The sequence below is a fragment of the Paramormyrops kingsleyae genome, chromosome 10, assembly GCF_048594095.1.
Source record: "Paramormyrops kingsleyae isolate MSU_618 chromosome 10, PKINGS_0.4, whole genome shotgun sequence".
NCBI lineage: Eukaryota > Metazoa > Chordata > Actinopteri > Osteoglossiformes > Mormyridae > Paramormyrops > Paramormyrops kingsleyae.
In genome coordinates, this window is record NC_132806.1 from 12,865,909 (window position 1) to 12,885,232 (window position 19,324).

Genomic DNA, 19,324 nt, shown 5'->3' on the forward strand with positions numbered 1-19,324 from the left:
AGGGCTGGAGAGCAGAGGGCAAGAGGGCAGAGCCAGATGTGTCCTCTCTTAATGAGGACGGCAGTGTCCCCCGTGCAGAGCGTCACCACAACAACGGACGCAGAAAGACCCCAGAACAAAAACATAGTAGGATTCACGTTGGCTTAGTCTGGATGTGACAGAGATGACCATGAATGCTTCGGAGCATGTGCTGAGAGAGTCAGCTCACATGATGGATGGGGGTCATACGTTTCGCAGGGCAGTGCACTCACCACCCGGGTTACGCATTTCTGTGTATTTATGTTATACGCTGAGAGTTAGCATGTTAGCAACATCATTTGGTGCCAAAATGTAAACACATAAAGAGAAAAGAATTTGGGAGCAATCGAGAAGCAAATTCATTAGTGACTCCCCCCATTCTGAGGAGGAAAGACATTTGGGGGTGGGGTGGTCTGTTGGAAGGTCTTCCCACTCAGGAGTTGTTCCCTGGGGTCTTTCACGACAGATGGGACTTTTCACAAGACCTGAGAGGCAGCCGGGATACCTCACCACACCCGACCCCTCCCGCCTCCCCCGCCCCGTCCCCAGATGACGCTGGCGCGAGATCCTGGCCGAATCGTAGCAGTAGGTCCTTCAGCTACATTGTGAATGACACAGATTGTCTCCTTAGTAGTCTTAATTGCAGTTAAGAGCTGTAAGCCACAGCCTAGCCCCCAACCCTGGAGGTGTGAGACTGCAGTGCGATTACATGATTATTAAGGAAAACAGAAAGACGACGACAAAAACAGCGAGATGCACTCATCACTCAGAAACACCTTCAAAACAAGATAGTCGGGTTTAAAGAATGACACTGGCGAGAAGACCGGCTCTGCTGCGGGCGTTCGGCATCCCCGGCAGACATTCCCAGACAGCCGTCTGCTCCCCATACACAGCGCCCCCCTCAGGCGCTATGGGATCCCACATTACATGCCATGCTGACCAAGGTCCTGTCTGTAGCGGTAATTTCCAGCTGGCTTCCTATACCTCCCCCCCCGCGCCCCTGGCTGCTCTTTAGGCCCCCATGTGATCAGCGGAAGCACTCCCCCCCCCGGGTGCCCCCCCCCCACCCACGCCCTTTTGTGGAGCGAGCCCCGCTGAGGGCTTTGAAGTCGGCCTCTCCCCCAGTGTGTGCTGGCCTGCGGATCGGAACCGCGGCCCTGCACCCCGCCGCATGATGCAACCGCACGCTAACACCAGAGCGGGACGCGGTTCTGGAAAAACACTCGCCGTTTAATTACCTCCCTCCCTTCCGAGCCAAATTGTAATAAAAAGGCTCCCTGTTAAGTTCCTGTAATTCGCTTCGGAGCCCCCTAATCGTCCGGTTCACGAAATTTACTCGCGTCACACTTCAGCCCGACGCGGCTGAACGCAGCTGAACACGGCTGAACGGGCCTGAACAGTGAGGACTGTGTGCAGCAGAACTGCACCCACTTCTGTTATGCTACAAATGACCAGTACCCAGAACCTAAAGCCCCAGTTTGAGCAGGGTTGAACCTCCATAGTAGGCAGTTAAGTTTAATTACATCAGTAATCCTGTCAATAATATTACTATATATTACCAAAAAGTCATAACAGTAATTATTTTAGATAGCAATTTATTTTACAGTAGCAATAGTAATTATCAGACTACAGTACATTTAACAAGTCTTACTGTATATTGTCAATAGACTACCCAACATATTCTGAAAAATAATCAAGTATGATGTATCAAAATATTATTATTATTATTATTATTACAGTAATAGTGCTGTCTTAATAATGTAACTGGAAGTCAGCTTTTGCCCCCCTCCCCCCCCAAGGAGCCAATAAGAGCTGCTTCCCGGGGTTTCAGGGTCAGGCTTGGCCCCCCACACCCACCCCGGCCCCCTCTGGCCCTGCAGAGCGCCTGGCTCAGCGCTGCCTAATGAGAGCAGGCGTGAGTAAATAAACAGATCGACAAATGGACACATACATAAACAGAGAGGGAGAGAGCGGGATGGTCTCACACGCCAACACTGACCTTTACGGCGGCTCTGTAACGACAGGGCCATTAGCCAGGAGAAAAACTCTCCGTTGAAGAAAAAGTGACGCTATCACGTGGAGCCAGGACCCGCCGGCACCTCTCACAGGACACACCAGGTAATACCGCATCGCATTTCTCTCCACGCTTTCAGCAAACAGGAAATTAAAATGCTCACCATCGTCAGCATTTAGCTCAGCAGCAGTTTCACGGTCCCTGAGGCTGGGGGGGGGGGCTGCATTCCGGCAGGTTCTGAGAGGCGGCACCCCTCCCTCACCACGAAACAGGTATCGCCGCCTGCTACAAAGAGCCGCCGAAAAGGTCACGCGTCTCTAATCGCCGGCTAATTGCCAATTAAGTGCCTGCTTGCATTGTGCGCCAATGTTAGGGATGACAGAGCCAGGCAACAGGGTTACCAACACTGTCAGCAGTATCCATTTAAAGGGAGCCGATTTAGGCTCTTCATGAACCAGCCAGGTGGCTTTGGGGGGGAGGGGGCGGTGACATACGCATGACGTGACTGTTGATCGTGATTTCTGTAATTTAAAAGTTTTTCTTTTCCCCCTGTGTTTAAGCCCCTTATGTAGACATGAATGACGATTTATCGGAGAAATTAAGCTTGATTAAGAAGGCGTGACAATTTGATTGCGGCAAAGCAGATTCCTGGCTCAAAGAGAGGCTCCTTGGAACAGGAAAGTTCCTCCTTCCAGAAGTTTCCGGCAAGTCGCCGTCCCCGAAATGCGGCTCCCGCTGGCTTCCCCGCTGGGCCCCTGCGGTGACAGGACCGAGTTGTCTCCAAGAGTCTCCGCTGCTGTCCTCTTAGTGTGATTGATGAGACTCATTTAGTCAATTAATGAGTAACCCCCTGTTGATTAGCATCAAACTGCAAGCTTGTAGTGGCTCAGGTTACACGTCCGTCAAGGAAATCGCTTTAACGAGGCCCCCCCCCACCCGCCGCCACGCTGGCGTTCTGTCTGTCTTACTGTGAAAGCTGGCTTGCTTCCGATAGCCCCGTGCCACCCCCCCCTCACCACCTCACTCACACAAACAGCATTGAGAGAGCAGGAGTGAAACCCATCACGATTGGTCAGAGGCAAACAGTCTCTGCCGACACAGCCAATGAAACGGCAGGTCTGATCTTGCGGTTAAACGGGAGCCCGACCGCGCCATGGGGACGCAAAAGACAGGGCGGTGTACCTGCGCAATATGTCCATGGTTGGCATGATCACATCGTCTAAGTACTGGCTAAACCCAACATCATTCTGCCACCTATCGCTGCTAGAGCATCCTCCCAGCCAGTGGCTGGTGATAAAGGCAATGTATGGTGCTTGGACCGGACAAGAGTCGGCCGCGACGAGGCAACCGGCATCGGTCGATCGTTAAGCACTCACTGTTTTACAAATTACTGCCACCTGGGTTGCGGTCCTCATCGTTTATGGTCAATTCGCCAGCAAATATTTACGGCGTGTATTACAGGGCGGCTCGCGTAAAAGGGTATTTACACCACACCGCTGGTCATTAATGTGACCGTGTTTTTCACAGAGGTATGATGAATGCGGTTTCACGCCGCCGGAAAGCTCAATTTATAAGAAAAGCCACAAAAGAATCCCGCTTCCCCTCTTCAGACCCGTTTACAGTCTGGCTTGTGAAAACCTCTATTCAGTGTTACTTTCCAATTGGGGCTTAATCTTCCCCCTCATCTTCTGCTTTCTCATCACTTCTCTGTTGTTCATTGAGGCCAGGCACCCTTCTTGAGACACTAACCCCGAAAACCCTAACAAATGAGATGCTGCACATCCACATTGGTGCCAGCCAGCTTCTATATCGGTCCTGATGGACACTGGGATGGTGTACGGGACAGCTACCGAAACTCTATGCATCAGTTCTGCGTAAATACACGTATGCATCCGTATCGCAATGCCACCGGGACACTGGGAATCAGAGACGTCAATAATCACCCATAATGCACCCTCAATGTGTTGTGACGCCATTGCGTTGCCGCAGAAAGACGCGGGCGAACCGAATTTCGAACCTACCCTCCTTCTGCAGCACTCACAACAAACGTGGCCGGTGTGATCCCTTGAAAATACTCAAAGTCATCAGCCTTAAATGACCGCAAACGGCCACTTCCATTTATAAGTAGCCAACTCTAGATAAATACCACAAAACAGCAGCAAACAAACAGGAAACGGTGTTTCCCAGAGGCCCAGCGGCTTGTTAAGCCTTTATTAAGGGGGTGCCATTCAAAAAGGCTCATTGGCACGCAGATCATCATCCAAGTCAATATAGCCAGCGAGGCCAGCAATCAGGAACATTAGCATATGCAAAAGAGCGGTGCGCAAAACACGGCCCAGGGTACTACTTCCAGTGTAAACAAAGGCTGCGATTGGCCGAGGCCCCATCACGCAGACAGGCACCCTGCTTTTCGCTCCCGCTTCCCTTTATCATAATCATTATTATAATTACAATCGTTATCTCTCCTAACAAGGTTTATTTGGATCAACACCTATTCTAATCTTCTCATTCAAATCTTAATGCCATTCAAATCTTGCTGTGACACACAGCAAATTAGACCTGGCTATTGTCCCTGAACAATGGCAACCCCAGAAAGACGGCCACGGACGCGGCTCTGGGGAGAGACGGGCGGCGGCAGATAGGGCCAGACTGGTCTGGGCCGGACCGCCCTTCCTCCCCCTTGCCTGCTGTTGTGTGTGTGGGGGGGGGGTGTTTACACTCACCACAGACGCAGAGGCCCTGTGGTGGCTGGGGCCTCCCCAGCCCGCTAACCAGTGCTCTGCCAGAGGGCCATGTGTCTGCGGCTGGCTCTCAGAAAGCCAAACAGCTCTCCCCTGGCCAATCGTCTCACCACAGAAGACCCCCCCAGCAGATAAACCTCTGAATATAACCGATCCGCTCCAGGGATGGACCTCCAGCAGATGCTGTTTGGTGAGATGGTTCCCTCAGACAGCTAGGAGCACCCTCTAGCACAAGACAGAGGTGACACGGTGGCGCTACCGATTCCAGGTCGCCACGAGGCATGGAGCATGTTCCCCGTTCCTGATCCTCCTGGATCCAGCCCAGTGGCTGGGTGAAACTGGAACTGGCAGGGATACGTCTTACATACCAGGTCGGATCTATGGCGGACGCCACGCGGTATTTATCGGTGCCAATGGGCTCAAGTAAGAGGCTGTCTGGAGGTGAAGCGGGTCCAAGTCTCGGACGCGTGCGGGTCGGAATGGCAAATTCGGCCCCGATGGAGCCGTCGGCCTCATTCTGCTTTAACGGCGTCAGTAAAAGGAGAGAGTGAGAGATGCGGATGCGGTTTGGCCCGGCTCCTCCGGGACCAGCAAGGTTAAGCCAGATATCCGAGGAATGAGATACATCATGGAGTGTGACGGAGGGAAGGCAACAGGACAAGGATCGCTCGCCCATTACGGCAGGCCGTCTCCCCTCCCAGCGGAGCCCACCCCTGGTGGGGTCTGGCCCACAGACAGCCTGCTCCCCCAGGGCCGCCGGGATGTAGTCGAGAGGCGCCGGAGGGAGGCGGCGGCAGTGGGGGCATTGGGGGGGGTTATTACCAAAACCCCTCTTGCGAATTAGGCCTCATGAATCATTTACGACCATTTGTATGAGTCGCATTACTTTAAATAAAATAAAACAACCCCTCCCCACCCCACCCCCCACAAGAAAACACCCAGTAATTAGCATAAATTACAGTAATAGGGGAGGAATGTCAATATTGGCTGGGAGAAATGAAGCATTTTCATTTCAGCTGAAGCAAAGTCTGATGGAATCTGGCACCTCCTCTGCGGGCCGGCATCCGCCAGATCAGGGCCTCGGTGGGGCCACGGTATTTACCGAGCCCGCATCGAAGCCCAGAGCCCCAGCAATGCGTCACTCATTGGTCACCCGTTCACGGTCCAGATATTTTGATTTAACTGCCTCATGTTGGGGGGGGGGGAGGGGCTGCCAAGCCACATGTACCGCGATCTAATTCACGAGCGACGTGATCAGGAGGGACAGCTCCTGGTGGCGTCATTTCGGAGGGGTGCGCTTGCAAAAACGGCCCATCCATCAGTGTTTACGAACCCCCCCTCCCCTACCCGGCTGTCTGTCGTAGCCCGCTGCTCAGGTCAATGGTGACGTCGACTGCAGGTTGGCTACTTGGCGGAAGCCGCGCTCATTCAGCTATGGTTTTGTTTATTATTTTGATGATTATTGATTTCATTGCCAATCACAAACACAGCCTGGCTTCAGCAGGTACAGACTGCATTGTTGTTAATTTTCTCAGCAGAAGAAGTTAGTGCTGGTGAATTCTGCCCACTGCCACGGGTCTGCTGCCCCGTGTGGCACTTACAGGGAACTCAAACCGCACCCCCCCACAGTGTTGGCGACGACGGCCACTTGATCTGGAAATGCCACGCCTGGGCACTCGCTCGGCGTAAGAGATCATGCCTCCTCGGGCCGTCCGTGTACGCAACGGCGTGGGCAAAATGGGTGGGGTCAGTCTCTCAGGGAAATGTACCTTGACAGGTGCTGGTGAACACAGAGATCACAGTGTCTTGTGCCCCCCCCCCGATCTGAAGTCCCTCAACGCCACCATCACAGGGCTGTTTCTCTTATCGATCCATCCTGCTGCTAAGCTGCCTTTGGGAGTTTCTGGGGAGACGACAATGTTCTGGCCCATTGTCCATGGAGAGGAACGTGCCCCCCACCCCCCTACAGCACTTCCCCTTCTTGATTAGTGACTGTGATTCCTCTGTCTATCACCATCACCATCAGGATGCGGGGAGGATGGGGGGCACAGGTGCTTATGTAGAAGTCATACCAACGCAAATGAGGCCTCCCTGAAACATAAGTGTGGCCTGCCACTCGGAGCAGACGCCTAATCGGCTCCTAACCCATTACTCTTTTGGCACCCACAGCCAAAAAATGCCGTCAATAAATCTTAAGTCTGAGTAAACAAACAAAAACGGGACTATCGGCTTGAACTGAGGCCTACGTGAAGAGCAGCGAACATATGGAGTGTTTCCTTAACTCAATAAATGACCACAGAGGCTATACGGCAATTAATAGCTCTTATGTTCAGTTAATAATGACTGTGGCGCTTCCAGAAAAAATAGCGCTTTTGGCCGACATACAAAAAAAGGCGCATTAATCAGTGAGACTCAACACACGAGACAGCGCTGTTCTCAGCCGGCTGCAAACATGCCGCGCCGCTACACTGCACCTCGTCAGCCTGCCAGGAGACCGGGAGCAGCACCAGAAAGTTCCACAGGGCAGTCTGAGGGAAGGGGTGGAGGAGTGGTGGGCTGTTCTCCAGACGGATATTCCTGACTGACCGTGCGGACATAGCGGGGCTGCTGGGAAATGAGGAGACCTTTTTGTCTGGGCCCTAGAGTGAATGAATCTGACCCAGACAGGACGGGTCTGCAGAGCACCATTCAAATAAAGGATATGGTCATCTTCTGCACAAACTTATCCTGGGCATCTTCTGTCTTGGGGAAGTTCTTGATGTCGTTCTCCAGACGCTCGATGTGACGTTCCATGGTGTCCAGACTCGCCTTCAGGGTCTGTGCCGAAACTGTTGGGGGCAGACAGAGAAGAATCACATGAAGAAACTGGCCCAACAGGACCTATGGTGTTATTACTGCATAAACGACCACAGAGACTGGCCTATGTGAGCATAAGGCAGTCAGGTTCCTCAGTCTCTTCAGGCTATCCAATCACAGCGCTCCGTGAAGGTGCTCTGACTGTGGCACCCCCAGAGCCCATGGACAGCGTGCTACTAACTCACTCCACCTGAATCCTCCACCCAGGCCGTACGGCGTCTTCAGCGTAAGACCCGCAAGCTCGGCGTAACATGGGACCTATAGCCCAGGACCAGTGGCAGTGCCTCTAAACCATGTGACCCACCCCCGTCTGAGCGTGACAGGAAGGGAGGGAGACACGAGGAAAGGACAGACGGCCCCACACTGCTTATAAAGGGTGTCCAGGCATGCCCCGCCCCAGCAGCGGAACTATAATGCCAACATAAACAGGGTTCTCTCCTCGCAAACCCAGGAAACAGGTGCCTTGGGCGGGACTGTGGGGGAGGAGGGATGGTAGATGGGGGGGGGGGGCAAACCACAGCTTCCCGTCCTGATTCCCAGGATCAAGGAGGATAAAAAGGCTTTCTGGAGCAGAGTGTGGCGATGAGGACAGGGTGCTCCTTTAGCGCCCAGGGGGTGGGGGGGTGGGGGGGTGGGGGGGGGGTGTCGCCACCTGTGATGCAGCTTACAGGGGATGTGCGCTCAGAGTGCATGGGAAGGAGCTGGCGCAACTGCTCAGGACACAAACCTGAAATGTTACAGGCGGGTACCGAACGAAGCCCACAGAGCCCACACCACAAGCCACGCGGTCGGGCTTCAGCAGAACACTGTCCTGCAAACAGGCAGCAAACCCCACATCCACCGGCTTACCCGCCTCCTTAGCCAATTACGCCCGTTCTGCTAGAGACTGGCTTCATTTCAATAATTACAAAACGGCTCGAGACATCTCCGGGTCGTCTAATAGGGGCAGTAGAATATAGCGGCACAATGGAGACGCATTTTAACCATTTTAAGGGCGTGGGGATTTCCAAGCAAAAAAGCCTCTTCGTTTCCCGCTGTCGGTAGGTACCTGGCAAATATGTCATAAAACCCAAACGTCAGCAGGAGGAGGAGGAGTGGGTACTCAGGAAGAGCATATCCTGTCCCTGTCCATCTTTCCTCTCCATGCTTGGATTTCTAGGATGAGGCAAATTAAACTAATGACTCCTGTCGGTGAGGGGCCGCTCGCGCAATTTAACGGCGCACACCAGTCACCTGCTGGCTGAAGCACGTGGCTAAAGCGTGGAGGGCCTTATTGACCTTCCTCTAACAAGGACAAGGGGTACAATCTCCATCTTAATGGCAGCCTGGGTGCAGGGAGGGAGGAAAGATGCATTCAACGGTGCTGATGGCTGTGATGATCTCAAATGAGGACAGTCATGCTAATGCTAATGCTAGTGCTAATGCACAGATTCGCACCGCAGCCCTGCTGGGCTATTAAACCGGTTCTCCTTAAGGACAGCGGGCTGGAAGCCAGGCTGTAGAACTCGGCTTGGTTTCCTTCCAGAACAAACCGGTGTAATATTTTTATGTATGCGAGACAGACATCATAAAAACGAACGGGCTCGTGACACGGAATCGAGATGGTAGGTGTTAACGGGAAGACGGCTATGCCGCACCCAGTCGCTCGTGCGGCAGAGCCGCATTTAATTTAAATTTATGGCTGGGGGGGATGTCGATATGTCCCCGCCTCTGGCAATGTCCAAAAAGGCTGTGGAGCCGGGGGGGGGGGGGGATTTATTGGAACATGACTGGCGACATCTCACGGTGGGCTGAGTTTAAAACGAGCACAGGAGCACGGAGGAATGCGGTCAGAGAGGACAGACAGGCTGCAGAACCTTCCGGAACCTCCACTCCTGTAGCAGGCCTCTGCACGCTCACACACTCACACTGTACACGCGTGTGCTCATCTGCATGTCTGCGTGTGTGTGGTATTTGTATGTGCGGGCCGTGGGATACTGCGGGGCAGGCGGTTACCAAATTAGGATTCAGATTTATAGTAATAACCTTCTCTCTCCCCCAGCCACATTTATTTTACATGACATAATTAAGAAGTGTTTGCATGATTCAGAGCCTTGCCTAGGTGTTTGATAAATTAAGACTTCATCACGCACAGAAAGGGGGGAAACAGGAAAGGAAAAAAGGGGCCAGAGTTACAGGCAGCAGTGGCCGTCATTAGGGGAGGTTCATTAGCTCGCGCGCAGTTTGGCTTGCCGTGGCCGTCTCCAACAAATGACCGCCGTTTGGCGGAAGGAGCCGGAAGCCACACGGCCCCATTCTTATAATCGGCTGTAAAACAAGGTCAGGCTCCAGAAAGTCTAATCGCTAAGGCCAGCGGCATGTTACAGACACAGACCAACAGAATTTAAGCTGCAGTCCCACTACAAAACATCACCGGGCACTCAAACACCAAGGACGATCCCACCCAATGTGGGACGTTTACCCAGGATGCCAGAGAATGGACGGCATGTTGGTGAATGGGGAGTCCACCCTTACAAAAACATCCCCCTGAGCACCGGCGCCGCCCTGGCTGGGACCTCATGTATTTCACTTTCATGTTGATACCTCCAGCTTCCTGACCCCCTCCCCCCTTCGCCCCTGGCCTGAACCAGCTGCCCATGTTAAAAAAAATGATTGTATCAATACCTGAAAAACATACAGTTTGTCATCAAAATGTATAGCAGCCTGTACAAAGAGTCTGAGATTGGAGGGCACTGGATTGTAAGATCGATGCACGATCAATAAAGTAAAAACAAAAGTATCCGCCACAGATAAAAACAGGGAACAAAAATGAGAATTTCTTACCTCCCATATTTCAAAATAATTATCTAAACTCGTTCTCTCTGGTCTAAGTAAGGTATTTTATTCCGTGGCAACACCAGAAAATATAAACATAAAAAATACTTTGACATTCAGACGCCAAAAAAGTTTTGAGAAGTAGAAAACACATCGTTTATTGCTGTACTTCATTGCGCCTTTGGGCTTAAATCAAGCTGACAGTCAGTTTTATATGGTTCGGAAATGGAGAAATTTCCAGCGCTGTAGTGATTCCCTCTGTCTATCGGCTTATACGTTCATGTCTCCAACTGAAGTGTTTCAATCGGCAGGTTGCCTGCGACACTCCTGCTGTACGTGCTGCAGTTCACGGGCTGGCGTGTAGCATGTCACGTGCTGCAGTTCACGGGCTGGCGTGTAGCATGTCACGTGCTGCAGTTCACGGGCTGGCGTGTAGCATGTCACGTGCAGCAGTGATTCTTTGCATGTGGGCTTTATGTGTTAGGTGCATGCCTCTGCACACAGGTTCTGGAGAGCCGGAACATAGATGTATGAATATGATTGTTTTTCGGAGAGGTGCTTTTGGACAACAGCTATACAAACATTCCATTTTTAAAATTGTACTCACTGTATGTGGTTATGCTAAACTGTCTTTTGGGGACAGATTTTGTGCCCAGAAAGCTTCTGCTTCTGAGCTACAGGGATCTCAGGTTTGGGACAGTTAATTACAGTAATTCCTAGTTTAGCAACACATAATGAGTGAGAGATTAAGTCCCGGCTTTGGCGAATGCACCCTCGATCAACTGGAAAACGAGGGGATTCATGGAGGACCACCTATTCATTCCTGCGAATAGCAACAGCCTGGACACCAGGCAAGCCCAAAGGCAGGCCTGGTCGCCAGGCGACACCAAGGGCAGGCCATGTCATCAGGCAACACCAACAGCAGGCCTGGTCACCAGGCGACACCAAAGGCAGGCCTGGTCGCCAGGCGACACCAAGGGCAGGCCTGGTCGCCAGGCGACACCAAGGGCAGGCCATGTCATCAGGCAACACCAACAGCAGGCCTGGTCACCAGGCGACACCAAAGGCAGGCCTGGTCGCCAGGCGACACCAAGGGCAGGCCTGGTCGTCAGGCGACACCAAAGGCAGGCCTGGTCGCCAGGCGACACCAAGGGCAGGCCTGGTCGCCAGGCGACACCAAAGGCAGGCCTGGTCGCCAGGCGACACCAAAGGCAGGCCTGGTCGCCAGGCGACACCAAAGGCAGGCCTGGTCCATAAGACCGAGTTCAAACTGCTAGGCCTGATCGGCCCAGCTCAAATGACCAAGTCCATACAGCATATTCATCTGTTTTCACCAGCTGTGACACCAAAACGAAAGATGAGATGATTGAGATACTTCAAGTGAGCGGCTGCTTAACAAATGAGGTCATTTACATGTGCACACATGCAAAAAATGCATTTGAATGCAAAAAAAAAAACCCAAATATGCAAATGTAATGTGCTGGGCAGCCGGCCGACCGATCATCTCCTCTCTTTAGATGACTGACTTGCAATTCCATTTATCGCACATGCAAGCAACAGGAGCGCAAGAAAAAGTGTGCAAAAAAATAAATGAAAGTTCTCTCTTTTGTCACAAAAATTCACATTCAATAGAAATACGGTGGTGAATTAACAAACACTCCTCACCCGCTGTTTAAAAATAGTATTATCAGTTGAAAACAGAGAACAAACAGCAAATAGTTTGTGTGCAATTCAATTAATTTCAATCAGAATGTGGAGAGAAAATGAATAAATCCTGACTATAAACAGTATTGGGCTGTAATTATAATTCACCATCAACGATGCGCTAATCAGATGGGAAAAAAAATATATAAAATAAATCTATTTACTTTCACTCCATTTGATTTTTTTGTGTTCCTCTAAAAATACCCCTCTTGGAAAAACACTGTAATTAGAAAAACGATGTAATTAAAGCCGGCAACATAATTTACCACATTTTTTAGGATTTATCAATCAAAACCTTAAGGATAATATATTCACATAAAGAACGACCCATCAAGGTGAAACATGTTGTTTCAATCCGACTTGATGAAAATAAATCTCAATCATTTATCAAGCGCTAAGGTCCCATTAATGACAGTGTGGGATATGCTTGCAGCTCTGACGATATGCTTGCAGCTCTGACCTAATTTTTACGGACATGGCAACATATTGTATATAAAAATAAAATAAAACAAAATGGAAAATGTATCAGGATGCAGGCTGAACCAAATGGAAATTAAACACAAGGACTTTTATTGCTATTTACTTGACACTTGCAATTACACCCAAACTTCGTTCACTCCCCCAGGCATAATTTTAGCTTTATTCAGTCTGGCTCTTTCATCACAGCGCTCCCCCTGTGCTCCCCCCCACCTCCTCACGCAGAGTAAAGTTAGCTGGACCCGCGTCTTTGCCCTTATCGGCTTCCTGTGATTCTCCCCTCTTTCCAGTCGAACCGGGATTCCTGCAGCCTCGAACAGAGGGGATTCGGCAAATACATCAATGTTTACTCTGAGCCCCGAGTCCGAATGAAAAATCGGAGGTGTTTCTTGACCTTGCCTGAGATGAACTGGTGTGAGACGTGCTGCAGAGCGACCAGAAGGAGGCAGCACTGGGTGCCTCGTGTCACCTGTTCACAGGCTGTATTTACAATACCAGAAGCCACAGACACAGATAAGGTGGCATAACGGGCATATAACATTAATAAATAATAGTCTTTCATGCCTCCTGCACAGTCAGCTGAACAAACCGCTTTTATACCGGGAAATAACGCAGAGAGCTGGCCAGAATCATCTGCTACCTCCCGGCAATTCGGGGCTGGAGGCGTTTGCGGAGGGCACGGTTACAGCACTTAGCTCGTAACGCATCGTAGGTCGTGTCACCAATACCGCAGCACATGCGATGCACAGCGCACCGGCACTAGGACCAACCCGGCCGTACACCTTCCCATCTGTGACAGCGTTACTGCCAGGTATTTGCCATGGGGAGGCGGGCAGGGATAAACCGCCCCTCCGTGCCCATAAACGGTGTCGCACGGGTGATAACGGTAGACCGTTGTGAGCCGCTCCTTGATTCGGCGGCGTCCCCACAAGCTCCTGGGCCCACGTCTCGGAACAATTATGCATTCAAGATGGCAGACGAGCACCGAACAAACGAGGGGCGTGGGAGCGAAGCGACGGGTATCCAGGCGAATCCAGGAGGCAGGAAACGTGAAATGCAAATAAGCAAGAGGCAGGATGGGGCAGCTGGCAGACGAAACGAGAGCCGCGCAGACAAGCTCCCCAGTACAGCACAATCGGACGGCTGTAACTTTTGCCGAACGTCCACGTCCTTTAAACATCATCCTGCAACGAGCAGGTGAGGCCGTCTGGGAAGTATGGCACGGGGGAGGGAGGATCAGCCACTAAGCAGACAGGGTAATGTCTTCTACAGTAGAGTTTTCTTTTTTTATTTAAAGATGGCTGACTGGGAGTTTCCTGTCACATGACCTCTCACTGACCACTTAGGACCCTCCTCCTGGGGCACGGCAGAACTCGCCTTCAGGCATAACAGTGCTGTCAAACAGCCACTATCCCCCCCTCAGCCTAGACTGCCTCTCTTTCTCAGGCCCCAGGGTGACTCCTATCTCTTCACCACCGACATGCCCCCCCCCCCCCATACTTATAAGGACTTCTCCATTCAGGAAGGTCATGACCTAAGGTGATTAAATGTAGAAAAGGGGCAGGAGCAGGGCGGAGCTTACATGTGACCTCAGGATGCACTCGCCAGCGTGAGCAGGAATTCACTAATGCATCACGAAGCAAAAAAAAAGCCCCCACGATATCCTAATCCATCCCCTGAAAGATTTGTCCTAATTAATCATAATTATTTATGTAATAAGCTAATAAAAAGAGTTTTAACTTGGTTTAAAGTGCGCATTTGTCTAATTTGTAAAACTCCACAATTTGCATTCAGGTCTTTATTCGGCAGTTTGAAAGGAGCTATTAAGGTGGCCTTAATAATTCTGATGAAATGAGGGGGGAATCCGAGGGGGCTTGTAATTAACTGACCGAAGGAAACAAATATCCCCTGGCCGTCCACAGCGAGCGGGAGGGCGCCGCCGCGGAGGCTCCAGCGATGTGGGGGAGGGGGGAGGGCATAGGGACGCCGAACGTGTCGTTTCAGACTAATCACTTGTAACCTTATCTGCAAAGCATGCTGTCAGTGTTACGGAGAGTCCCTCAGACAATAAAGCAGGAGCAGCTCACTGGCTTCATTAAATTCATCACCTGCGAAGCACATTTACAAAGAGCCCTACAGAGGGAGGCAGGGCGTACGCCTCTCTCACCCGGAACCAGGCCCCGCTCGCCCATCTCATTCTCTCTGGACCTCATCCACCCACCCAGTCACCTGCAGACCCCCCCCTCCCCCAACAGACAGTCCCGACAGACTGTGGGCAGCAGGATTGAGGACATCACAGCACACACCTTCAGAAATCGGGCCAGATCCACTCAGTGTGTTACCAGATTGAAGACGAGTCCCTAATCCATTTTATAATAAATTGGAGGCATATATAGGTCATTTGCTGTGATTATACAGACTGAGCTGCATCGTCGTGCAACACTCACCTGATCTGTAAGATATTTTAGGATGATCAACGATTCCGGAAGCTTCCGCCGTAGACCAGTGAGGAAGTCCATGGTACTTTTCCTAACGCTGACATTAACCCTGTCATCTCCTACATCTCTGCACTCTCTGACTATATGGGACATTCCTTCATTCCCGTTGCATTTGAGGTCAGCTGTAGTGTGTAAATCCAGGGGGATTTTCACACAGCCCGACGTTTTTCTCGTCTCGCCAGGTTTTTATGGAAATCAATCAGAATCACCGCAGCGTGTTAACAGCCAGAAAAGAGAAACTAAACAATAAGAACGACGGACAAAAAAGACAGAAGATAATAATCTCAAGGAACAAAAGTATCCAAGCCCTATATCGCACTGACAGGCTGGAGGGACGGCTGCAATATCTCCAGTTTATCCGAGACGGGTTTCCATTACAGCGAAGGCTGCAAGATAGTGGTGGGGAGGTGGAGTGGGGGGGGGGGGGTGAGGGGGGGGGGGCAGAAGCAAACTCATGTGTTAATGGGACCCGGGGCCTCGCATCCCCACATTCACTCAGAGACGGAATGAAACTCTGGACGTGTTCAGATTGCGGTGTGCGGTCTGTGTCTGATTTTTTTATTTTTACTTTCATCTGCTTTAGTAGAAAATGCATGTAAATAATACCTGGAACGCTTACAGATTATTGTCTGTCGGGTAAAGGAATAACCAGCCAGACATATTACATCCGGAAAGCTCAGCGGGTCGTGACCTTTATCCAGAATGCATACCCAGACTCCCCGGAACACACGGGAGGCAGCGGTATCTGCCGACGGGTTCTAGGCTGGGCGGGAGCTGTGTTTATATACAGTACCAGGCGAGGCTGACGCCGCAGCCCATCGACCGCTGGAGTCATTCCACCCCGCTAACCGGCAGGCAAGATTCAAGAAGGAGCCTTACAGACGATGGCTGCGTTTAATTGGCCGTAAAGACCGGCGTCAGAGGGGCCCGCCGACGGCTCGCAGTCTCTCGGCTGTTTGGTTTCCATGGTAATCATTTCCCCGAGAAGGTGGAGATGCTGTGCGCTGCCTCTCATTTCTGCTTACCCCCAAATTCCTCCCTCTGCCTCAATCTCAATCAAAACTCTGACAGCTGTTGCTCTCGGCCGGGAGTCTGGCCCATTTTTCTCTATTTAAAGAGCCGCCTATCGGTCTGCCTGCCTGTCTGTCTGTCTGTCTGATGTGGAGAGGCACCTGTGAGGCTCACCTTCCCGCCCTCGTCATTCGCGGCTCAACAGCGCCCTCTGCGAGACAAAGGCAGGAGCGGGAGGATGGGGGCACACGCTCCCCCCTCCCGCAGACACGTTGGCGTGTAGCCTGTCGGGCTTTTCCCCGTCACGTCCGTCACCTGCAGAACGTAGCTGCGGTCGATCAGGAACATTAACTCTGAAGCAGTGTTACATATTAACTACGTATTAGCTACAGCAAGTTTCATTTCACCAGAAATGAGGTGTGGCGCCTGAAAACGGCTGCTCTAGTTGCGAAAGACGCCTCCATTTCGTGCTATCAAATCCAGTATGTCTCTCTAAAGGAAAGAGAACAGTCCAGAATAACAGTGTACTGGCTGCAGGACACTGTCAAGACCACTCAGTCAAACTGTCTCAGCACTGGCTTTGTACTCTGGCTGTTTTCGGCGCGGTATGTTTTCCTGCGATACAGCTGTCAGGATGCCGCCGTCTTCCTCCGTGCTCATGTTTGTCTGCGGCGTTTAGGGGTTTTTTCTCCCCCCAGTGTCGTCATGAGCACAGAGGCCTACAGGCAGCGAATTGCTGAAACGGGGGCCCCGCTGCTCTCAGAATAAGCGGCGCTCCAGAGGAGGGCGTGTGGTCACGGCTTGTCACAGAATCGTCCTCCCATTCCATTGCTTTGATTAAAAGATGTGACATGCCAGAGTGCTCCGTAATGGGGGGGGGGGGGGGGGGGGTGAGCACACAGGAATGTCCAAAAGAATTCCCCAAATAAGTAATCAATGGGACTTTGTGAAGAAGAGCCCCATCAAAATGCTTTTGATCTTGTTGGAGTCAGGCCCAAACTGTTAGGTGACACACGATCAGGGTCGGCGACATTGGCTGGGTGGGGTCCATTCCAGCTGGGCCCGTCTAGATCAGTGCTGCAGCCCCTTGACTCATTTCCTGCATGCCCACAGGTGTTGGGCAACCTGAAAGCCCCCCACCACAAGGGAATGTTCTGGCATTGAGTTTCCCGGCACTCCCCCAGCCGGTATGCAGGTATTGTTTCCTGGAGATCTGGCTCGCCCACGCCCGTCCCCCTCCCCCCCCCCCACCTGACCAGACGAGTCATCGAAACGGCCGTCTGACGGTGCTGTGAGAGATGGTGCCAGACATTAAGGCCGGCCGGACGGAAGCTACCGGAAAGCCGCATTGCCGGCTCACTCTGACCGAGACACCACCAGAATGACAAATGGGAAAGGAGGGGGCTGCTTTATGAGGGGGGGGTGGGGGGGTTATTGCTTAGATGCTTAGCAGAGGGACCCAAACAAACAGCATGTTTATAAAGCACATCCTCCAGTCAGGGGGGGTGAAGTATCCAACATGTGCCCCCTAGTGCATTTCTGAGTCTTTTCAGAGCCCAGCAATCCCCCCCGTCCCCATCCCCGCCCCCCATCTGGGAAACAGCGGCGCCGGCTGGGAGTGATTAATGGCAGGTTTGAAAGGAAGATGATCTATTCATCGGCGACGGCAGGCAGCCGCGTTCCCCTTGATTGGCTGTTAGTACAAGCTGAACCGGCATGCGACAGAGGTGTCACTCATTATCGGGTCGCGGAACCCCCCCCCGGGAGCACGGGGAGGTGCTGGAATACCTCACACTGCCGCTGCCGCACTGACAGGAAGCAACAGGGTGGGGGGTAATTTATGGGAGACGGGGCTTCAAGGACGACAGCACCAGGGTTCCGTCAGCCTTCTTCATGGGGGGGGGGGGGGGGGGGGGGGGGCAAAAGCGCTAGTGGGAAGGGGAATCGCTTTCATCTCGCATTACGACAGTGGCCAGGGGGGGCGGGAGAGACCCCCAGCATATCAGTGTTTGTGTCACCTCCACGTTGTTTCTGTGACAAAACATTTGCTAGGTGTTTCGCGAGGCTTCGTGGGGGAGGGGTTAAAGTGGCCCGAATGAGGTCACAAGGTCACTCAGCAAGAGCCGCAAAGTGACCCTGCCCGGGATTGACAGCCGCTCTGGACAGAGGAGAAGGAAAAGAACATCGAAATGGCAACAGAGACCGTAATTATCTTCACCATATTCCCCAAGAAGGTAAAAGCAAACCCACGGAAAAAGACGCGGATCTCTGACACCGGAGCCGGACCATAAATTGGTCACATGATCAGAATTAGCATCAAATGATGGAGCGGGTCACAGGCGGCCTGAGAGCAGAGGCAGAGGTCAGCCCTGAGCGGCGCAGTGACGCGTCCCGTAATGCCATAGCACCAGGAGGGGCCTTTCGAACCGCGGACATCGCCACACATGCCAGCATGTCCCCTCCCCGAGTCACAGCACGCACCAGCTGTGAAGAGCCGCTCATTTTATTACTCCATGTAATAAACTGAAGATCGTATCTATATAATCTTTATTTCCATTAAATCCCCGCAGGCTACAGAAGCTCCTCCGTGGCGAGGCCACATCCGATAACATGCCCTGAGCCGCTTCAACCAAGCGGCCTGTAGGGGGCGCCGTTCTCAGATCAGGCAAGGTCTGCCAGCTGTGCCTGACTGCGTGCAGCTGGGTGTGTAATAAATGAACTTTAAAACGCCCTGAGGTTTGTTCTTGCTGACTCTGCCAGAGCAGGTGGCCATTACTGCCCACCAGCGACGGGACACATGCAAGTCCCCCATAAACTCCATTAATGAGAGAGACCTGTATTTCGCACCATATAAGTTCAAGGCCAGTCGACTCTCCCTCCCCCTCTATCCAGGTACAGGGGGCACAGGGAGGCAGACTGTGCTTAGCTAAAGGTTGCAGCCACAAGAGTCCACTTTAAAGGTATTGTGCTCTCTCTCCCTGACAGCGAAATCCCGGCAAACCTCAAACTCTTCAGTGTGACGATGCCCCCCCCCCCCGGTGGTTCGTTTTTATCTCTGCCCCGCCCTCCCCACCAAAGACACAAAGATGAGACCCCCCGCTGAGAGCAACAGATTGGTCCGGAACACACAATCGAGGACTTGGAGTTGCTCAGTTGATGACATGAACCCACTGAGCAGGCTGCCCTGGTTC

The 19,324-nt window shown here is 52.1% G+C and overlaps 1 protein-coding gene across 3 annotated transcripts in view; it reads right to left on the reverse strand.

Annotated features, from left to right (window-relative positions):
- diaph2 (diaphanous-related formin 2) overlaps nt 1-19,324 on the reverse strand; it is a 277,431-nt gene that overhangs the window by 55,771 nt on the left and 202,336 nt on the right. For all 3 annotated transcript variants that reach the window (XM_072717314.1, XM_072717315.1, XM_072717316.1), the window contains one exon: nt 7,477-7,601. In XM_072717314.1, coding sequence (XP_072573415.1) covers nt 7,477-7,601 — 125 coding nt within the window. The remainder of the gene's footprint in view (nt 1-7,476; nt 7,602-19,324) is intronic.